Source organism: Somniosus microcephalus, chromosome 3, assembly GCF_052327205.1.
Source record: "Somniosus microcephalus isolate GS21.2 chromosome 3, FLI_Smic_1.0, whole genome shotgun sequence".
NCBI lineage: Eukaryota > Metazoa > Chordata > Chondrichthyes > Squaliformes > Somniosidae > Somniosus > Somniosus microcephalus.
In genome coordinates, this window is record NC_140989.1 from 94,625,882 (window position 1) to 94,646,335 (window position 20,454).

At 44.2% G+C, this 20,454-nt stretch overlaps 1 protein-coding gene across 3 annotated transcripts in view; it reads right to left on the reverse strand.

Moving 5' to 3' along the window:
* The window catches only part of LOC147121216 (ribosomal protein S6 kinase alpha-5-like), a 127,937-nt gene that overhangs the window by 34,003 nt on the left and 73,480 nt on the right, over positions 1 to 20,454 (reverse strand). For 2 of the 3 annotated variants that reach the window (XM_085981364.1, XM_085981366.1), the window contains exons 4-7: positions 11,385 to 11,500; positions 9,517 to 9,624; positions 9,254 to 9,337; positions 2,726 to 2,829 (exon numbers count right to left, since the gene is read on the reverse strand). In XM_085981364.1, the coding sequence (XP_085837490.1) occupies positions 2,726 to 2,829; positions 9,254 to 9,337; positions 9,517 to 9,624; positions 11,385 to 11,500 (412 nt within the window). The remainder of the gene's footprint in view (positions 1 to 2,725; positions 2,830 to 9,253; positions 9,338 to 9,516; positions 9,625 to 11,384; positions 11,501 to 20,454) is intronic. The other variant, XM_085981365.1, reaches the window with a different exon arrangement.

Consider the following 20,454-nt stretch of genomic DNA (forward strand, 5'->3'; position numbering starts at 1 on the left):
TATTTACTTTTTGGTCAGACAAAAATTGTTTGGACAGTATACAAAAAATGTTCAAAAATCCGCATTAGCGGTTGACCAATCCTACCGCTCATTAGCATTGACTGACGTGATGGTTGACCAATCTTACAGTTCAGTGACCTGATGGTTGACCAATCGGTGCATCATGGGCGGGACCTAATCCTGCAGCCTCCCGAAACTTTGCCGCCATTTTTTCCCCTCAAACTGCCGTTAGTCAGGTGAGTGGCGGCCATTACAGACCGGCCGGGCCTGAAGCTCAAAAAATTTCTCTCTCTCTCCCTCTCCCTCCTTCCCCCTCTCTCTCTTGCCGTGATTGCGGGACCGGCAAAACCGGAGCTTTCCATCCAGCCATCCCCGACCGCAATCGGACACTAGAGTCTGCAGCGAAAGCCGTTCCTCCCCAGCTAGTTAAAAATAAAATTAACCAACTTTTTTTCTCATCCTCAGTTATTCATTTTTGTAAAAACTTTTAAAAGATCAAGAAAAGTAGTTGGTATAAGGCAACTCTGAATTCATTTATTTACAGCAATAGAGAAAAGGCTCGTTAATACTTTGTGTTGTAACTTAAATATCAGCCTAATGCAAAACGCTATAGATGCAGTACCTGTGACCAAATTTCAGAAATACAATCAGATAAATGGGGTAACTTCTGAGTTTAAATAAAAACTTCAATCTATTACTAGAAATTAATTTTAAATGGAGCAAATTTGTATGCAGTTACATATAGTGGATACAGGTCTGAAGCTATTACTAGAAACTTGCAAAATTTATGAACAGTGTTGAAGGTTCAATGGTTTTCTTGTGCAAAGTTCATGTATTTTGTGTTTTTTTACATACTGTTCGAATTTAAATTGTAAAATATTTTCAATATGAATGCTCGAGCTGAGTCACTGGGCTCTTTTCCAGATCTGTGTAATCCTGCATGGTCAGTTGATTGATGTGCCTGTTAGCAGAGTAGAAATTGCAGCAGGAAGGGCTGTGGTGTGTTATCGCTGCTGCAACCTCATGCCCTGTGGAAGTAAGTACATCCTGCTGCAATCTGTTTGCAGCAATCTCACATCCTGTGTGAACAGACCAACCTGCTGCAGCCCTCTACTCCTGCAAGCTCACATTTTACATGAACAGCTGTTGATACAGGGTGTAAATGGAATTGGCACTGTTTATGGGACATTAGACATCAGTTGTGGCTGTTGACAAGGAATAGTTGGTCCCCTGAATTGGTTAATCCTACCCTAGTTACAATTACCTCTGCTAGAATTTTTTTTAAATTGGTAGCTAAAATAAGCCTTTACTTTAAGCAATATAGACAGTGTATTTCAGAGACCATAACTGAATGCTCTTTTAAGGATTCCAGTAGCACATTTTTAAAGCTCATCCTAAATAACATAAATGAGAATGATTTGTTTTTCTAGAGGAAGTCTATAGTTTGAGCATTAGAGCTCTGAATTCAAATATAGAGGACAGAAGCCTGAATTACAACCTCAGTAATCACTCAAACTTGATTATGCCTGATTTTTGGGTCTTTTGAAAGCAGGGTATGCACAAATATTGGCCCGTATTTTCCGATCCCTATGGGTGTGTATGAGCTGTGTACACACCCGTAGGGGCCTCGCAAGTGCCAGTTTCAGACTTCCGATCTGTCAAGAATCCTCTCAACCGATCGCACGCCTGCCCTGGAGAAGGGCCACTGCGGGTGGAGCGTTCCACTTTCTGGAGAACCTCTGCCCACTGAAAACCCTTAAAAATCTTACGCCTGATAAAAGCAGGAGTAAAGCCTGCTTTTACCAGCATAAGAGCTTAAAAAAGTTTTAAAAATTTTAGCCCCGTAAAAAACTGTAATTACATTTTGTTTAAAATATTTAATTTAATGTAATTTTAAAAACGTGATTAAAAAAAAATTATTTAATGTTTTGATGTGTTTTTGGAGTGATCTCCATTCATACTTTTGACAGGTCTAAGTTGTCAAAAGTACGAAGGGATATTTCCTTCTTCCATTGGTTTCCCATGGCCCACGTGATAGAGACATAGACATAGAAGATAGGAGCAGGAGTAGGCCATTCGGCCCTTCAAGCCTGCTCCGCCATTCAACGAGATCATGGCTGATCATCCAAACCCTAGCACCCGGTCCCTACACCGACAGCCATCCCACACAAGCCCTATTCCCGTAACCCCACGTATTTAATCCCCCCCTAACACTAAGGGCCAATTTTTGTCATGGCCAAACAACCTAACCCGCACATCTTTGAACCGCATGCGCCCCTGGGATATGTGGGCCCTGCGCATTTCGTAGAGCAGAGGCCCAGGAGCAGAAATGGCCGGACCTCTGGAGCCCTCAGGTAAGGGCGTAGATTTTTTCCAGATCGGAGGCCTCCGCACGCAGGAAGCCTCTGATCGGAAAATATGGGCCATTGTTTTTTTGAGTGGTGGTGCTGGTATTTGTCTTGGCCCATAAAAAGGGCACTTGTCACTGTAGCACTAAAAGCGGCCATGCAAAATTATGCAGCGCAGATTGCACTTCCTTCTCAACTGAATAAAGCATAAATGTGGAAATGTAGAAAAATTAGACTGTAACATTGGACAAAGGGATTCAATGTAAAACATGACATTTTATCCAATAAATTGTACATTTGTGCCATGTCTGTGCTTTGTTCTCATTGTGTTCAGCATTGCAATTTTTGTAGAATAGGAAAAATGTTATTGGTGTCACCTTGAGATTTCCGACTGAGAATTTTTCGCGCCATCCACGGTGAAAGGCGAAGCTCCAGTCAATAGCTCATACACAAGAACCCCAAGACTCCACCAATCAACTGCCTGTTGAGAAGCAATTACATAATGTGTGTCAGCCATGGCTCAGTGGTAGCATTCTCACCTTAGAAGATTGTGGGTTCAAGTCCCACTCCAGAGACTTCAGCACATAAACAAAACAGACACTCCAGTGAAGTACTGAGGGAGAGCTGCACAGTTGGGGGTGCTGTCTTTCGGTTGAGATATTAAACCGAGGCCCCATCTGCCCTCTCAGGTGCACATAAAAGATCCCATGGCACTATTTTGAAGAGCAAGGGAGTTCTCCCTGGTGTCCTGGCCAATATTTGTCCCTCAACCAACACAACCAAAAAAAATTATCCGGTCATTATCACATTACTACATGTGGGAGCTTGCTGCGCGCAAATTGGCTGTTGCGTCTCCTAAATTACAACAGTGACTACACATTAGCATGTCCTGAGATCGTGAAAGGCGCTTATATAAATACAAGTTCTTTCTTTTATAATAACATTAAATAAAGATTTCTCAAATTAGTAGAGACAGCTACTTTAATTCAGGTATATATTTATTTTATGAACATAGATTATAATTATATGCCTAAAATGAACCATTACTTGACAAAGCTAAATGTGATAATCTAGATGTGTTAAATAAAATGGGGCTGCTTTTCTTCTGCCTAAAACGCAGAATGCACCAGGGTATGATGGAGAGGAAAAGGGCACATGGATCTATAACACTGGGTCTCTGCTCCATTTGCACATGACATGCATTTCCTTCAGGATCCCCAGGTGTGGGCACAGCATTTCAATTATATGTAACTAACATGCAAGTGATGTAGTCATTAAATCCTTCCATGTTTTTTTCCAGGAATTCCATTGAGCAGAAAACAACCAAAAGACCAGCCATGAAAATCGGCTGTTAGAAGCTGTGGGGCTGTGTCTTCAGATTAAAGGATACATAAAGATGCAGCCAGGAACGTGACTCTGTTAAGCAAGTTTAAAAAAATAGTCTAGCTGGTAGAAGCCAACATGCCAAAATGGCAGGAAATTAGCGCTGCTCCAGGCCTTTAAGACATGCATCAGCATACATTTGAAGTGATCACTGAATCCTGGTTTGCAACCCTGTTTGACACACACTCAGGCCAGTTAAATGAAAATAGAGCTGGGTTCAGCTGAGGTCAAGTCAGATGCTGGCAAAAACCACACTAACGATTTACACTCGGGCAAGTGCAAAGGGAGGCTGGGTTGTTGGGGGCGGGGGGCAGAAAGAGAGAAAATTAGGACCCAGTATCATGTTCAGGGCCCGTGTAATGTTAATTGCTTTCACTGACCAACAACAACACTACATTGCTGTAACTGAGCTGAGATTACAAAACAAACCATTTATTCACTCCCACAAAAGATCTACAACAATTCACTAATGTCTTCAGCACTCTTTCACACTTAAGAACCCCTACATTCATCCTCTATCTATTTTATAGTTTCTTGATACCTTGCCCATATTTAACTGTAATAATTCATACGAATGGAAATAAAATTACTGCACACATATTAACTACAGCTGTACTAATCACTAGTACGTATAGAACAAATTTATACCTCAAAAAGTTAAGCACAAGAAACAAGCACTACACCATTGTTCCTTCAATCCTGAGAAACATCTTCATGAACTCATTACTGGTGCAATACATCCTATATAAAAATATAGAGCTCTGCTTGTGTGAACTAAATTATCCTGCTCGAGTAAATCTCTATTTAGGGTCTGTCCAAAACAAAATGTTATTCTGTACTACTCATATGTACTAATTTACATACGAATAAAAAAAACTATGTTCATCACCTAGAATAAATAGAACATCACACAACTTTTTAAAAAAGCAGAAACAGAACTCAGCTGAGATTAGTGAACATGCATTTATTCATTTATTTACAAAAATGACCTACACAGCTTTCTGACACTCAAACTCTGGATGTAACATGTCTTTTATACTCAAAAGCCTCCATTTTTAATTATGTCGGAAGAGTTATTTTGTCAGTTTTAAAATGCAATGACAATGGCCCAGAATTTGCTGCAATGTTCCCTTTGATTTTTTTTTGCCCTGTGCGGCCACTTTAATGGGCCCGTGTGGCCCGTTCAAAATTCCGTGCATGTGCGGTTTTTCCTATTTAAAAGCCGGTGAGCCGGTTGCGCGGGAGGTCCAGAGCACTGCGCAGCCGTGCAGCTTAAAGGGAACATTGAGGAGGACAACTTGTGATGTGCCCAGTTAGTTACACTTTTTCCCCTCACTTTTCAGCTCAAAATTTTTTTGCCCTGTAAGTTACTGGAATTGTGAGCTGATAATGGTGTGGCGAGGGCAACGGGGTATCTTGAACCTTAGTGAATGGCAGGACCAACAATCCATCTCCTTAACCAAGTATTAAGAAAGGAACAGAGGAACGATGGAGAATGAGGTTGAATTAGAGTGGGTGAAGTAGAGTCAAATCAGGTACAGAAAGAGAAATAAAAAGGAGGGGTAGAAAGATTGGATTAAGAGAGAGAGAGAAAAACAAGAGACAGAAAGGAAAAGTAAGAAAAAAATTAACATTTAAAATTTAAAAAATCTCCAACAACAATTTACTGCCTGTCGGAATGAAACTCCACAGTTTCAACTGTTCCCTTTCTGGGTTGGAGAAGTTGATTGGCATTGCAGGAACATAAATAGCCTCAAAAAGAAACGTACTTGCGCTGTTAATTATCAGCCCTTACTTTCTGTGGCAAGTTTAATGGGGAATTAATGTGAAAATGCAGCAACTTCATGAAACTCATGGGCAGGTTGATAGCGAGCTGCCATTTTCGCGAGGCTAATGGCGGAGTAGCACAACTCATCCAGCAACTTGTGGCAATTTGCAATTTACGGGGTATCCCTTCCTCACCACAAGTTGCTAGACGATTTACACATTAATAACAGCGAGCGTCATTAAACACACTGTTATTTTGGCAGCAAATTCTGGGCCAGTAAGTTAAAATGGACCTGTTGTGGCGGAGACCACATAGGGACAATAACACAATGCATAGCCAATGCTGTTATATGTACCTAAACACAATTCACTTTGTATAGCAATTTTGTGATATGTACATGCTGGGTTGGGTTATTGGTGCAGGGTCCCTTTAAGAGCGTCGGGAACGTGATGACGTCATAGCCCCTGCACGGGGCTGAGCCTTCAAACCTCGTGGGGATTGATTAAAGTAAGACACGTTTTGTTTTTGCTTAAAGAAAAGTCTCAGCCTGTTGATTTCTGTCGACTCCAACACTGTCATATAAAAAAAACAAGGATTAAACAGAAAGAATTTGCAGTACAGAGCAGGCCATTCAGCCCAATTGGTCTATGCCGGTGTTTATACCCCACACAAGCCTTCTCCCACTCTAATTATCTGTTCATACCCTGCTGCCATATCCTTTGATTCCCTTCTCCTGCATGTATGCATCAAGCCTCCCCTTAAACGAATTGATGCTCTCTGCTTCAACCACTTGATGTGGCAGCGAGTTGCACATTCTCACCACTCTGTGTAAAGAAATTCCTCCTAAATTCTTTATTTGATCTGATAGTGACAATCTTATGTTTACACCCCTTGTCCTGGACTCATCCACAAGTGGAAACCGTTTCTCCATATCCACCATTTCAAACCCCTTCATAATTTTAAAGACCTCTATTCGATCTCTCCCTTCCAGACAAAACAGCCCCGGCCTGTTTAATCTTTGCGGATAGTTGCATCCTCTCACTTCTGGTAATATTCTTGTAAATCTTTTCTGCATTTTTTCCAGTGCTTCAATATCCTTTTTGTAACATGGAGACCAGAACTGAACACACTACTCCAAAGTGTGGTCTAACCAAGGTTGCATATAAATTTATTACCGCCCTGATTTTGTATTCTATTCCTCTAGAAATGAACCCTAGTATTTTGTTTGCACTCTTTATGGAGTTATCAACTTGTGTAGCTAGTTTTAGAATCTGTATTCCCAGATCTCTCTGCTCCTCTACCCCATTTAGTTTCTTACCTTCCAAGGAACAAATGGCCTCCTTATTCTCCTACCAAAATAAATCACTTCACTATATTGCATTTCATTCGCCATATATCTGCAAACCTGTTTATGTCTTCCTCTATTTTGGTGCAGTACATTATTAGCTATACCCACCAATTTGATATCAGATATTATTAGCAATACCACCCAGTTTGGTATCAACTGAATGATTCACCTATTTATTCATGGCTTCATATCTATCCATGTACTTTTACCCTCTGAAGTTATTCTATGTAACCTGCCCACAGGGTCATAAAGAGCAAATGACAAGGAAGCTATTTTAAGGGGAATCAAAATACATTTTGATTTAATTCAAATTAGAAATAAGCACTGTATATGATGGGTTAAATTTTCCTCTTTACTACTTGGACTTTAAACATCGCCTGTGTAGAGCACAGAGAGGCAAAATGGGTGGGGAGGAAGGCATGACTGTTACAGAACACGGTGGGAGCACGGTGGCATAGTGGTTAGCACTGTTGCCTCACAGCGCCAGGGACCCGGGTTCGAATCCGGCCTCGGGTGACTGTCTGTGTGGAGTTTGCACATTCTCCCCGTGTTTGCGTGGGTTTCCTCTGGGTGCTCCGGTTTCCTCCCACAGTCCAAAGATGTGCGGGTTAGGTTGATTGGCTATGATAAATTGATCCTTAGTGTTAGGGGGATTAAATACGTGGGGTTACAGGGATAGGGTGGGATATGTGTTGGTGTAGGGGTTACGGGGATCGGGTGGGATGTGTCGGTGCAGGCTCGATGGGCCAAAATGGCCTCTATCTGCACTGTGGGGTTTCTGTGATTCTGTGAACCCAGATGATTTTCCTTACATTAATTTAAACAGAAGGAAAAACAGGCGGTTGTGTTAGGGACGTGCAATCCTCTCTGCCAGGTTTTCCTCGCTGTGCTTCACCCAGGTGTTGCTTAATGACAAAATTATATCCCTGTATGTTTTATTCTCAACTAACACCCGAATTTATAGTAGTAAATGGAAGTTAAATGTCAAAAAATTAACTCCTGGTTTCCATTACAAATGACCTGAATTACCCATTTCTAAAATGGTTACACACCAGACCAGTGAGACTCATCAGAAAAGATCTGATAAAATTTGAAGACATGTAGAGATTAGCCAGTATAAATGAGCTGGTATGTTAGTGTTGAATTGAATACTATAATAGTATGGCCATCCATCTACTGACTACTCCAATCCTCCAGTAGAAACATAGAAGATAGGAGCAGGAGTAGGCCATTCGGCCCCTCGAGCCTGCTCCGCCATTTAATGAGATCATGGCTGATCATCCAAATTCAGTGCCCGTCCCTGCTTTCTCCCCATATCCCTTGATCCCTTTAGCCTTAAGAAATATATCTAACTCCTTCTTGAATATATTTAATGAATTGGCCTCAACTGCCTTCTGTGGTAGAGAATTCCACAGGTTCACCACTCTCTGGGTGAAGAAATTCCTCATCTGTCCTAAATGGCTTACCCCTTATCCTTAGACTGTGGCCCCTGGTTCTGGACTCCCCCACCATCAGGAACATCCTTCCTGCATCTAGTCTGTCTAGTCCTGTTAGAATTTTATAAGTTTCAATGAAATCCCCTCTCATTCTTCTAAACTCCAGCGAATATAAGCCCAATCGACCCACTCTCTCCTTATACGTCATTCCTGCCATCCCAGGTATCAGTCTGGTGAATCTTCGCTGCACTCCCTCCATGGCAAGAACATCCTTCCTCAGATAAGGCAACCAAAACTGCACACAATACTCAAGGTGTGGTCTCACCAAGGTCCTGTACAACTGCAGCAAGACATCCTTGCTCCTGTACTCGAATCCTCTCGCTATGAAGGCCAACATACCAGTAATCACCTTGTCCTACCTCAGTGATTTTTCTCCAACTTAATTTGCCTGGCTCCCTAAAATTTATATTAAACTTAAAGCAACTTTAGTTTTTTTTGATACACCCTCTTTCCCACCTCGATCATTCTATGGCCTCTATGTCATACAGATGAGGAAAGTCTCAGATTGTATCCCTGGTCTGTACTAAGTTAATCAATCTCACCAGGGCTGTGGGATGCTACAATAGGCCTCAACACTCTTGAGCGAGAGAGTTCCCACTCCTGATGATCATCAAGTGACCTTTGCTGGAAATATGAATGTGTGGAGATCAGACTCAAGCTCAATGGTAATGGTCTCCAAAGTTGTATAGCCTTTTGATGAATCTATCAAGATCTAGCTGTATGAATGGCATTTGTTGATATTGGAAGTAGGTGGGGGTGGAGGGGGGGGGCGGAGGTCAAAGTTAGAGACAGTAAAAAGCGATTCAATACATAGTTGTTAATTCCAATATTACGTGTTATATCAAAAATGTGAAAATCTGGTCATTCAACTTTCCTTTTGTACTAAGTGATAATGTTACTATTTATTTACCTTATCATGGCCACTACTTCCTCCTTGAATAATCTCTGGTGCCATATATTCAATGGTGCCACAGAATGAATATGTTTTTTCATTCTAAACAAAAGGAAATATGTAAACTTACTGTACAAATCAATAAAATATTACACATAAATTTAGTAAGGTTACAAAACTTACAATCACTTCTGGTTCTAACAGTCAGAAAATCTAAGTAACCAATACCATATCAATAAATATAAAACATCCTCAATCAACCAGCAAAAAACAAGAAATACCTCATCAGTGACAAACTCCTTGCTGAGTCCAAAGTCTGTCAAAACGACATGACCTTCACCATCCAATAAAATATTTTCAAGCTTGATATCTCGATATATGACGCCAAGCTACCAACAAAAGGTATTAGTAAATAATTTAATTTATACAGCAAAAAATTACTTTTTAAAACAATTAATAAATTAATGAGTAAGTTAATGTTGTCCAACTTGGGTTTCTACAATCATCAATGAAAACATATTATGGCAGAATGGATACAATAATTACATTGGCAAAGAAAAAGGGTGGGACTCCCCAAATCTAGAGCCCCCTGGATGTCAAGGAGCATACAGGGTAGGATAAGGAAAAAAATAGAAGCTTTTGTCAGATACCGAGAGCTTAATACCGTAGAAAGCCTAGAGGAGTACAGAAAGTGCAGGGGTGAAATTAAGAGAGCAAAGAGGACATGAAAAAATATTGGCAAGGAAAACCCAGGTGTTTTACAAATACATAAAGAGCAAGAGGATAACTAAGGAAAGAGTAGGGTCTATTAGAGACCAAAAAGGTAACCTGTGTATGGAGGTGGAAGATGTGGGTATGGTTCTTAATGAATACTTTGAATCTGTCTTCACAAAAGAGGGGGACGATGCAGACACTGCAGTAAGGAGGAGACGTGTGAAATATTAGATGAAATAAACATAGTGAGAGAGGAAATATTAAGGGGTTTAGCATCTTTGAAAGTAGATAAATCACCACGCCCGGATGAAATGTATCCCAGACTGTCGAGAGAAGCAAGAAGTAAACAGCAGAGGCTCTGACCATCATTTTCCAATCCTCTCTGGCTACAGGCATGGTGCCGGAGGACTGGAAGACTGCGAACGTTGTTCTGTTGTTTAAGAAGGGAGAAAGGGATAGACGGCGTAATTACAGACCAGTCAGCCTAACCTCAGTGGTGGGCAAATTATTGGAACAAATTCTGCGGAACCGTATTAATCATCACTTAGAAAGGCTCAGATTAATCAAGGAACGTCAGCATGGATTTATTAAGGGAAGGATTTGTCTGACTAACTTAATTTAATTTTTTGAGGAGGTAACCAGGAGGGTTGATGAGGGTAGTGCATTTGCTGTAGTGTACATGGATTTTAGCAAGGTTTTTGACAAGGTCCCACATGGCAGATTGATCAGAAAAGTAAAAGCCCGTGGGATCCAAGGGAAAGTGGCAAGTTGGATCCAAAATTGGCTCAGTGGCAGGAAGCAAAGGGTAATGGTCGAAGGGTGTTTTTGTAACTGGATGACTTGTTTCCAGTGGGGTTCTGCAGGGCTCAGTTCTAGGTCCCTTGCTTTTTGTGGTATGTATCAATGATTTAGACTTCAATGTAGGGGGCATGATTAAGAAATTTGCAGATGATACAAAAATTGGCTGTGTGGTTGATAGTGAGGAAGATAGCTGTAGATTGCAGGAAGCCATCAATGGACTGGTCAGGTGGGCAGAAAAGTGGCAAACAGAATTCAATCCGGAAAAATGTGATGATCTATTTCCCTTAGCAGAGAGGTCAATAACCAGGGGGCATAGATTTAAAGTAATTGGTAGAAGGATTAGAGGGGAGTTGAGGAGAAATCTTTTCACCCAGAGGTTGCTGGGGGTCTGGAACGCACTACCTGAAAGGGTGGTAGAGGCAGAAACCCTCATGGCATTTAAAAAGTTCTTGGATATGCACTTGAAATGCCATAACCTACAAGGCTACAGATCAAGAGCTGGAAAGTGGGAGTAGACTGGGTAGTTCTTTTTCAGCTGGCACAGACACGATAGGCCAAATGGCCTCCTTCTGTGACATAAACTTCTATGATTTCTGTTTTGCTTTGTACGGACTGGAATATTTATCACCCTTACCTTATGGAGGTGCTCCAGTGCTAGCACGATCTCTCCTGCATAGATTCGAACTTCCACTTCTGTAAAGTGTTCCCTTTGGTATAGATGTGTAAACAACTCGCCACCATTTACATAGTCTACAGAAGGAATTCAGACAACATTTATAACGTATCAAGACTTTAAATAAATGAGGATGTTGTGGCAGAGCCACCAAGGGTCTCAGAACAATTATTAATAATCCCTTTAACTATAGTATAGTGCAATCGCGGACTGCACCTTTAAACTGCCTGTTAACATTACTGTATGGTGTTTTCCTGCAGTCCACGTGACGACGTCATGACGCTGCTCACGTGACCACCAGTGGCGCAAAGAACATGATGTCATGACGTCAGCTTCCAGAATCTTCCAGTAGTCGTCGAGTGCCCAGCAAGCTGTATAGGCCTGTATACCGTTTCTCCTGTAGTTTCCCTGCTAACTTCGTTGTTCATTAAAACCTGTTGATTTGATTCATCGAGTCAAATACTTTATTCAGCTAGGAACCTCCGTTCCTACATTGGTGACCCCGATCTCGTCGGACAACTTTCGTCGAGGATGAACACGAACGCCGTCGCCCTTAAACTGCCGCAGTTCTGGGAACAGCAGCCAGCAGCATGGTTTTTCCAGGCAGAAGCACAGTTCGCTCTCCGGGAGGTCACAACGGATGCGACCCGTTATTATTACGTGGTTGCCGCTCTCGACAGTGCCACGGCCTCGCGGGTCATCAGCATCCTCGGAAGCCCACCGGAGGAGGGCAAGTACGACGCGCTTAAAGCCCGTTTGCTACAGGTATTTGATCTTAATAAGTCGGAGCGGGCACGCAAGCTTATTTCCATGCCCGGCCTCGGGGACTCAAAACCGTCAGAGCTGATGAGTCAAATGCTCACGCTGTTGGGTGCGGAACCCCAATGTTTTTTATTCCGTGAGCTTTTCCTCTGCCAGCTACCCGAACCGGTTCAGGCGGCATTGGCCAACACGGCCATCACAGATGGTGCTGAACTCGCTGCAGAAGCAGACAAGATATTTACTGTTACTCAGCAATGTTGTGCAGCCCCCACGCGAGAGAAAACCAGCCCGCCCCCAGCAGGATGGTGCGCGTACCACGTTTTGGCGCCAAAGCTCGATGCTGTCGGCCTCCTTGCAGTTTCCCTCAAGAAAACAACAACAAAAAACTCCAACAAGCCTGCGTCCTCCCAGACGGATGACAAGGTCTAAAAAGCACAGCAAGTTAGCTATGGCGGCGGGCTCAGCGGGCAAACTCATTTATGTTACGGATTCCGTTACGGGCCGCCGGTTCCTGTGCGACACTGGCTCACAGTGCAGCATCCTCCCAGCTTCAAAGCTGGACCTACTATCCGGCAGCCAAGGGCCTTCCCTCGTGGCAGTAAATGGCGAGGCCATGCGTACGTTCGGGAAACGGACGGTAAACTTAACCTTCGCCGGTCAACGTTTTGTCTGCGACTTTATTACAGCCAAGATCTCACAGGCCATCCTGGGGGCTGATTTTTTCTGCGCCAACGGGCTGCTGGTCGACGTCCAACACTGCCGACTCATTAATGCGTCCACATTCCACGCAGTGCCCTGCCACCGCCGTGTCCTGGTCGGTGGCCTGCGCGGTTCCGTCGCAAGACGACTTTACGCGCCTGCTCGGCGAATTCCCGGAGCTCACCAGGCCCACTTTTTCGGCTGCAAGCACAAGGCACGGGGTGGAGCACCATATCTCCATGACCGGAGCACCAGTTTGCGCTCGGGCGCGGCGATTAGAAGCCGGCAAGCTGGCAGCCGCAAAGGCTGAGTTCCAGACCATGGAGCGCCTTGGGATCATCCGGCGTTCGGACAGCCCTTGGTCTTCCCCACTGTACATAGTCCCCAAACCAGGCGGCGGATGGCGACCTTGCGGGGATTACAGACGCTTAAACGATGCCGCGACACCGGACAGGTACCCGATTCCCCACATCCAAGATTTTTTGGCTCATCTGGCTGGAAACGCTATATTTTCTAAAGTGGATCTCACTCGTGGATATCACCAAGTTCCGGTGCAGCCTCCAGACGTCCCCAAAACGGCAGGCATCACCCCGTTCGGCCTTTTTGAGTTCCTCCGCATGCCATTCGGTCTGAAAAATGCTGCTCAAGCATTCCAGCGTTTGATGGACTCTGTATTACGGGACCCACCCTTCATTTTTGTCTACTTGGACGACATCCTCATAGCCAGTAAGGATTCGACAGCTCACATGGCCCACTTACGTACACTTTTCGCCCGACTCAGCCAACACGGCCTTATTGTCAATCCGGCCAAATGCACGTTCGGAGTATCCTGCATTGATTTCCTGGGACACAGGATTACCCCAGAAGGCGCCGTCCCACTAGCCACCAAGGTAGAGGCAGTTACCGCATTCCCGCAGCCTCGCACGGTCAAATCCCTGCAAGAGTTCTTGGGGATGGTAAATTTTTATCATCGATTCGTCCCCAGAGCGGCCCGGTTGATGCAACCGCTGTACGAAGCACTAAAGGGAAAGTCGAGCAAGGATGTTCTCACTTGGACACTGCAAATGGACCAGGCGTTCCGCGATACCAAGGCGGCGTTGGCAGACGCAACTATGCTGGCACACCCACGTCCGGGCGCGACGGTGGCCCTCACTACGGATGCCTCCGACTACGCCATCAGAGCAGTTCAAGAGCAATGGGTCGACGGGGGTTGGCAGCCGTTAGCCTTTTTCAGCCGCCAACTGCGCAAGAACGAGCGAAAGTATAGCACTTTTGACAGAGAGCTGCTAGCCCTGTTTTTGGCCATCAGGCATTTCCGTTTCCTCCTAGAAGGCCGCCCGTTCACTGCCTTCGTGGACCACAAGTCGCTCACCTTCGCCATGGCCAAAGCGGCGGAAGCATGGTCAGCTCGGCAGCAGCGCCACCTCACGTTTATATCCGAATTCATGACGGATTTGCGGCACGTGTCGGACAAGGATAATCTCGTGGCAGATTGCCTTTCCCGAGTCCCAGTCCAGGCAGTCCACCTGGGCATCGATTTCGTCGGACTGGCAGGGGATCAACTGGCAGACCCAGAAGTACAAGCGTTTAGGACCACGCCTTCCAGTTGGCAGGTTGCAGACGTGCCATTGCAAGAGGCAGGAACCACACTCCTGTGCGACACATCCATGGGAGTGCCCCGGCCCATTGTGCCGGTCGAATGGCGCAAGAAGGTATTCCAGGCAATCCACGGGTTATCTCACCCGGGAATGCGGGCTTCTCAACGGCTAATGTCCCGCAAATTCGTTTGGAAAGGCATGCATCTGGACGTCCGGGACTGGACAAACAATTGCGTCGATTGCCAAAAGTCCAAAGTTCACCGTCACGTCAAGGCCCCGCTGGCAAACTTCCCGGTGCCTGAGCGCCGTTTCGACCACGTTCACGTGGATTTAGTAGGCCCCCTTCCCGGGTCACGTGGATTAACACACCTCCTGACAGTCGTAGACCGGACCACCAGGTGGCCAGAGGCGATTCCATTGGCCGCCACCACCGCAGCAGACGTAGCCAGGGCATTCCTTTCGTCGTGGGTAGCTCGTTTCGGGGTGCCATCGGACATCTCCTCGGACCGTGGTCCGCAATTCACCTCAGAGCTGTAGAACGCAGTGGCACAAGGCCTGGGTACCAAGCTGCACCGTACCACCGCGTACCATCCGCAGGCGAATGGCCTGTGCGAAAGGTTTCATCGGTCCCTCAAAGTGTCCCTCCGTGCCAGCCTGCGAGGACCCAACTGGGTGGATAGGCTCCCATGGGTGATGTTAGGCCTCCGGACAGCACCAAAGGAGGATCTTCAGTCTTCATCGGCTGAGCTGGTTTATGGCCAGACACTCAGAGTGCCAGGTGACTTCCTATCTCCACACACCGAACCATGGTCTGCAACTCAACAGCTCCTACTGCATCAGGAGGCGGCTAGGAATTTCCGGCCCATCCCAACCTCGCAGCACGACCTGCAGAGGCCTCACGTTCCGACAGAGCTCATGAGTTCGGACTATGTCTTTATTCGGCAAGACGGTCACAGAGACCCACTCAAGCCGCCGTATACCGGACCCTTTTGTGTCATCTCATCAGGGGAAAAGTTCTTCACAGTCGAAGTCGGTGGAAAGTCTGATACTGTTTCGGTCGACCGGCTCAAACCAGCCCACCTGGATCGGACTGAGCCTGTCATGGCTGCCCAACCGCCTCGCCGTGGCCGACCGCCGTTAGCCACCAGACCAGCTGTGCATCAACCCACCATCGAACAGCCCGATTTGTCCTCCGACGCGCCTGCACCTCTGACCACCGTTTCTGCCTCTCCCAAGCCGCCGCTTCTGTCGCAATCCGGCACTGGTTCTTCGAATAACGCCCCGTTTCCGCTGCCTGAGTTTCGCTGCTGTTCGACCAGGATCATTAAGCCTCCTACTCAGTTGACAATGTCTGTTTACTAAGCAGCTTTAAAATTATATGATCTATAATAAAGATCCTACGTCTGTGTGCACTTCCTGCAATGTTTTAGCATTATGATTCTGATGTCCAATTTATAATAGAAACCGCCTATATATTGTCAGAGTAATTGCACTCTCCTAACAGTGGAGGCACTGCAGCGCCACAACTGGCAAGAGAATGTACTACAGTGCGACAGTTACATAAGCGCTTATGTCCACTTTTATTATGGAAATATAAAAAATAGATCAGAATGTATTACTTTAAATGGGGGCTGAATTATCTCTGAACACCCTAGCCCAATTATCTCCCACCCTCCAACCCCACTTCACCTGAAGACAACACTTGGTCTTGAATCACCCTGTTCAATGCTATGGGAGACTGATTAACATATAATTAATTAAATGCTTTTCATTACCTCTACAGCACTCCAACTTAGATGATACTCTGGATTGCCTCTATGAATGCTATTTCTGGATTGATGCTAGGACAGGAAATTCTTTCCATTGGATTTTCTCTTATTATTCAACTTCTGCTTGTTAGTATGCTGATGACTATCAGGTCAACTCTCAGTCTTCGCTTTTCTAGAGAAAAGAGCCCCAGCCTGTTCAGTCTTTCCTGATAGTTGTACCCTCTTAGGTCTGGTATCATCCTTGAAATCTTTCTTGCACTTTCTACAGTGCTTCTATATCCTTTTTGTAATATGGAGACCAGAACTGTGCACAATACTCTAAATGTGAGGCCACTGCTTTTTAATAAATGACCTGGATATTGGAATACAGAGTAGAATTTCTAAATTTGCCGATGACACCAAACTTGGGGGTGTGGCAAACAGTGAGGATGATACCAATCAACTGCAATAAGACATAGAAAGACTAGCCGAATGGGCAGACAAGTGGTAGATGGAATTTAATAGAGAAGTGTGAGGTGATGCATTTTGGCAGAAGGAACAGGGAGAGGCAATATACACTTAATGGCACAGTTTTAAAGAGTGTGCAGGGACAGAGGGACCTGGGAGTTAATGTGCATAGGTCCCTGAAGATGGCAGGATATATTGAGAGAGTGGTTAGCAAAGCATATGGGATCTTGGGCTTCATAAATAGAGGTATTGAATACAAAAGTAGAGAAGTTATGTTGAACTTTTATAAAGCACTGGTTAGGCCACAACTGTGGAGTATTGTGTCCAATTCTGGTCATCACACTTTAGGAAGGATGTGAAGACCCTTGAGAGGGTGCAGAGGAGATTTACCAGAATGGTTCTGGGGATGGGGGATCTTAGCTACAAGGACAGGTTGGAGAAGCTGGATTTGTTTTCATTAGAGCAAAGGAGGTTGAGGGGTGATTTGATAGAGGTGTACAAGATTATGACGGGTTTGGATAGGCTAGACGGGGAAAGGCTGTTCCCACTAGTTGATGGTACAAGGACTAGGGGACACAGATTTAAGGTTTTGGGCAAGAAATACAGGGGGATGTGAGGAAAAACTTTTTTACGCAGCAGTGATGACCTGGAATTCGCTGCCGACAGAAGTGGTGGAAGCGGAGACACTCGGGGATGGATTTTGCCAGCCCTGGGGAGGTGGGTTTGGATGCGCGACTGCTGGGAAAATGGCAGAATTTGGGGGCGGGTGCCCAACCCGCCTCCATGCCATCTTGCCAGGAGGCGGGTAGCCGTCCCGTGCCGGGTCCCGTCTCCTTGGAGGCGGGAGGGGATTACAGCCACTTAACTGCCTGTTAACAGGTAGTTAACAGGCAGAAAATAGGATTATCCCCATTTTGCCCACACATTTGCCATTTACATGCCCATCCACAAGTTTGTTAATTTCTCCTTATATTTTGTCGCAGTCCTCCTCAGTATTAACTATACCACCCCCCCAATTTGGTGTCATCTGCAAATTTTGATATTATACTTCCAATTCCCGAGTCCAAATCATCTATGTAAATAGTGAACAACATTGGTCCATTTGGACCACCACTTCCCACCTTCCACCAGTCTGAGTAACTACCTTTAACCCCTACTCTCTGTTTTCTGTTTTGTAGCCAGTTTGTTTGGGCTGACCAGTGGCGAATGATGGGCACAAATGTAAAGATACCGTATGCACAAATCTTTGAAGGTGGCAGGACAAGTCGATAAGGCTGTTAAAAAGCATACAGTATCCTGGGCTTTATAAATAGACGCATACAGTACTAAAGCAAGGAAGTTATGGTAAACCTCTATAAATCACTGGTTAGGCCTCAGCTGGAGTAGTGTGTCCAATTATGGGCAGCACACTTTAGGAAAGAGGTCAAGGCCTTAAAGAAGTGCAGAGGAGATTTACTCAGTTATATAAAGAGAGTAGAGAAGCTGGGATTATTCTCCTTAGAGTAGAGAAGGTTAAGGGGAGATTTAATAGCGATATTAAAAATGATGAGGGGTTTAGATAGAGTAAATAGGGAGAAACTGTTTCCACTGGCAGGAGGGTCAGTAACCAGAGAACACAGATTTAAGATAATTGGCAAAAGGATCAGGGGGGGGAAAAGAGGAGAATGTTTTTTTACACAGCAAGTTGTTATGATCTGGAATGCATTGCCTGAAAGGGTGGTGGAAGCAGTTTCAATTGTAACTTTTAGAAGTGAATTAGATATATACTTGCAAAGGAAAAAACTGCAGGGCTATGGGGAAACAGCAGGGAAGTGGGACTAATTGGACAGTACTTTCAAAGAACCGGCACAGATACGATGGGCCGAATGGCCTCCTTCTGTGCTATCCATTTCTATGATTCTATGAATAGTTTGTGGCAGATAATTATCCATTCTAACCAGTTTCTGTTGAAATTGTTTTTTTCTAATCTTTCTTTTAATTATTTTTGTGATTATTGTAAGTTTTTGTGCTCGCATTACTGTCTCACTGGCCAGTGGAAATTACTTATTATTTACCCTATAATAATCCTTCATAAGCTTAAAGACCCTTATCAGATTACCCCTTAATATTCTTAGCTCAAGTAAAAAAGCCCCAATATTTTCAAGAGTCTTAGTTCAATGTTCAAAGTCTAGTTCAGTTTGGTTCTGTTTCTGGAACTGAAAATACTGTTTTCTCCGAAGGCTTTGCAGATTACTGCACAATGTAAAAATGCCCCGAAGATGTTAATCTGGCCCAGCATGGATGGATTCAGTCTTTTTTTTCCAAGTAATTATACCATAAATAAGAAATAGGAGGAGGAGTAGGCCATTCGGCCCCTCGAGCCTGCTCCGCCATTCAATAAGATCATGGCTGATCTTCTACCTCAACTCCACTTTCCTGAACTATCCTCATATCCCTTGATTCCCTTAATATCCAAAAATCTATCGATATCTGTCTTGAATATACTCAACGACTGAGCCTCCACAGCCCTCTGGGATAGAGAACTCCAAAGATTCACCACCCTCAGTGAAGAAATTTCTCCTCATCTCAGTCCGAAATGGCCGACCCCTTACACCGAGACTGTGACCCCCGTTTCTAGACTCCCCAGCCAGGGGAAGCATCCTCCCTGCATCTACCCTGTCAAGCCCTGTAAGAATTTTGTAAGTTTCAATGAGATCACCTCTCATTCTTCTAAATTCCAGAGAATATGGGCCTAGTCTACTCAATCTCTCCTTTCATAAATCCATGTTGACTCTGCCGAATCCTATTATTATTTTTTTAAGTGCTCTGTTACCACGTCCTTAATAATAGATTCTAGCATTTTCCCTACTACTGATGTCAGGCTAACTGGTCTGTAGTTCTCCGTTTTCTCCCTCCCTCCTTTCTTAAATAGTGCGGTTACATTTGCAACCTTCCAGTCCGCGGGAACCGTTCTAGAATCTATGAAATTTTGGAAGATGACAACCAATGCATCCACTATCTCTATAGCTACCTCTTTCAAAACCCTAGGATGTAGACCATCAGGTCCACAGGATTTATTGGCTTTCAGTCCCATTAATTTCTCCAGTACTATTTTTTTACTAATTCTAATTTCTTTCAGTTCCTCATTCTCGCTATAAATATCTTGCTGTGCTTTGGTACAGATATCATATTTGTAAATAACTTAGTTTTATGGAAACATAGTTCCATTGTAGTATCTTTATAATGAAGCTGCACAGGACGGTGCTATTTACGTTTAATGTTAATGTTATTTGTACTGGACTCATGGGAGCTTGCAAGATCACATTTCGTTGTGCATTGTACAATGACAATAAAGTTGTATTATTATTATTATGTCAGAAGGCGGTACACTCTAATTTCTTAGCATAAATTCTTGACATCTAGACATTTACATTTTTGTATGCACCATTTGTATATTTTTTCCTTCCTTTTTTGGTTACCACCTCCACCCCAGCACCATTCTTCAGCTGAGAAAGCACCCCAGTGACCTATTCCTAAACTGTAGCAGTAGCAATGCCGCCCTTGATCAAATTACTAGGAGTTGTGCAAAGGTCGATTGAAGCAGACTTGTATATTACTTTTCCCTGTCTACTATTAGAGAGAACATCTTCGATTGAGGACATAGTAGAGACTGAAAAATTACAATATGGAGAATTGTGGGCAAAAATCCGATTCATATTTGCAACAGAATATACTGGAACCTTAATGTATCACATAACTGTTACCAATGTACACCAC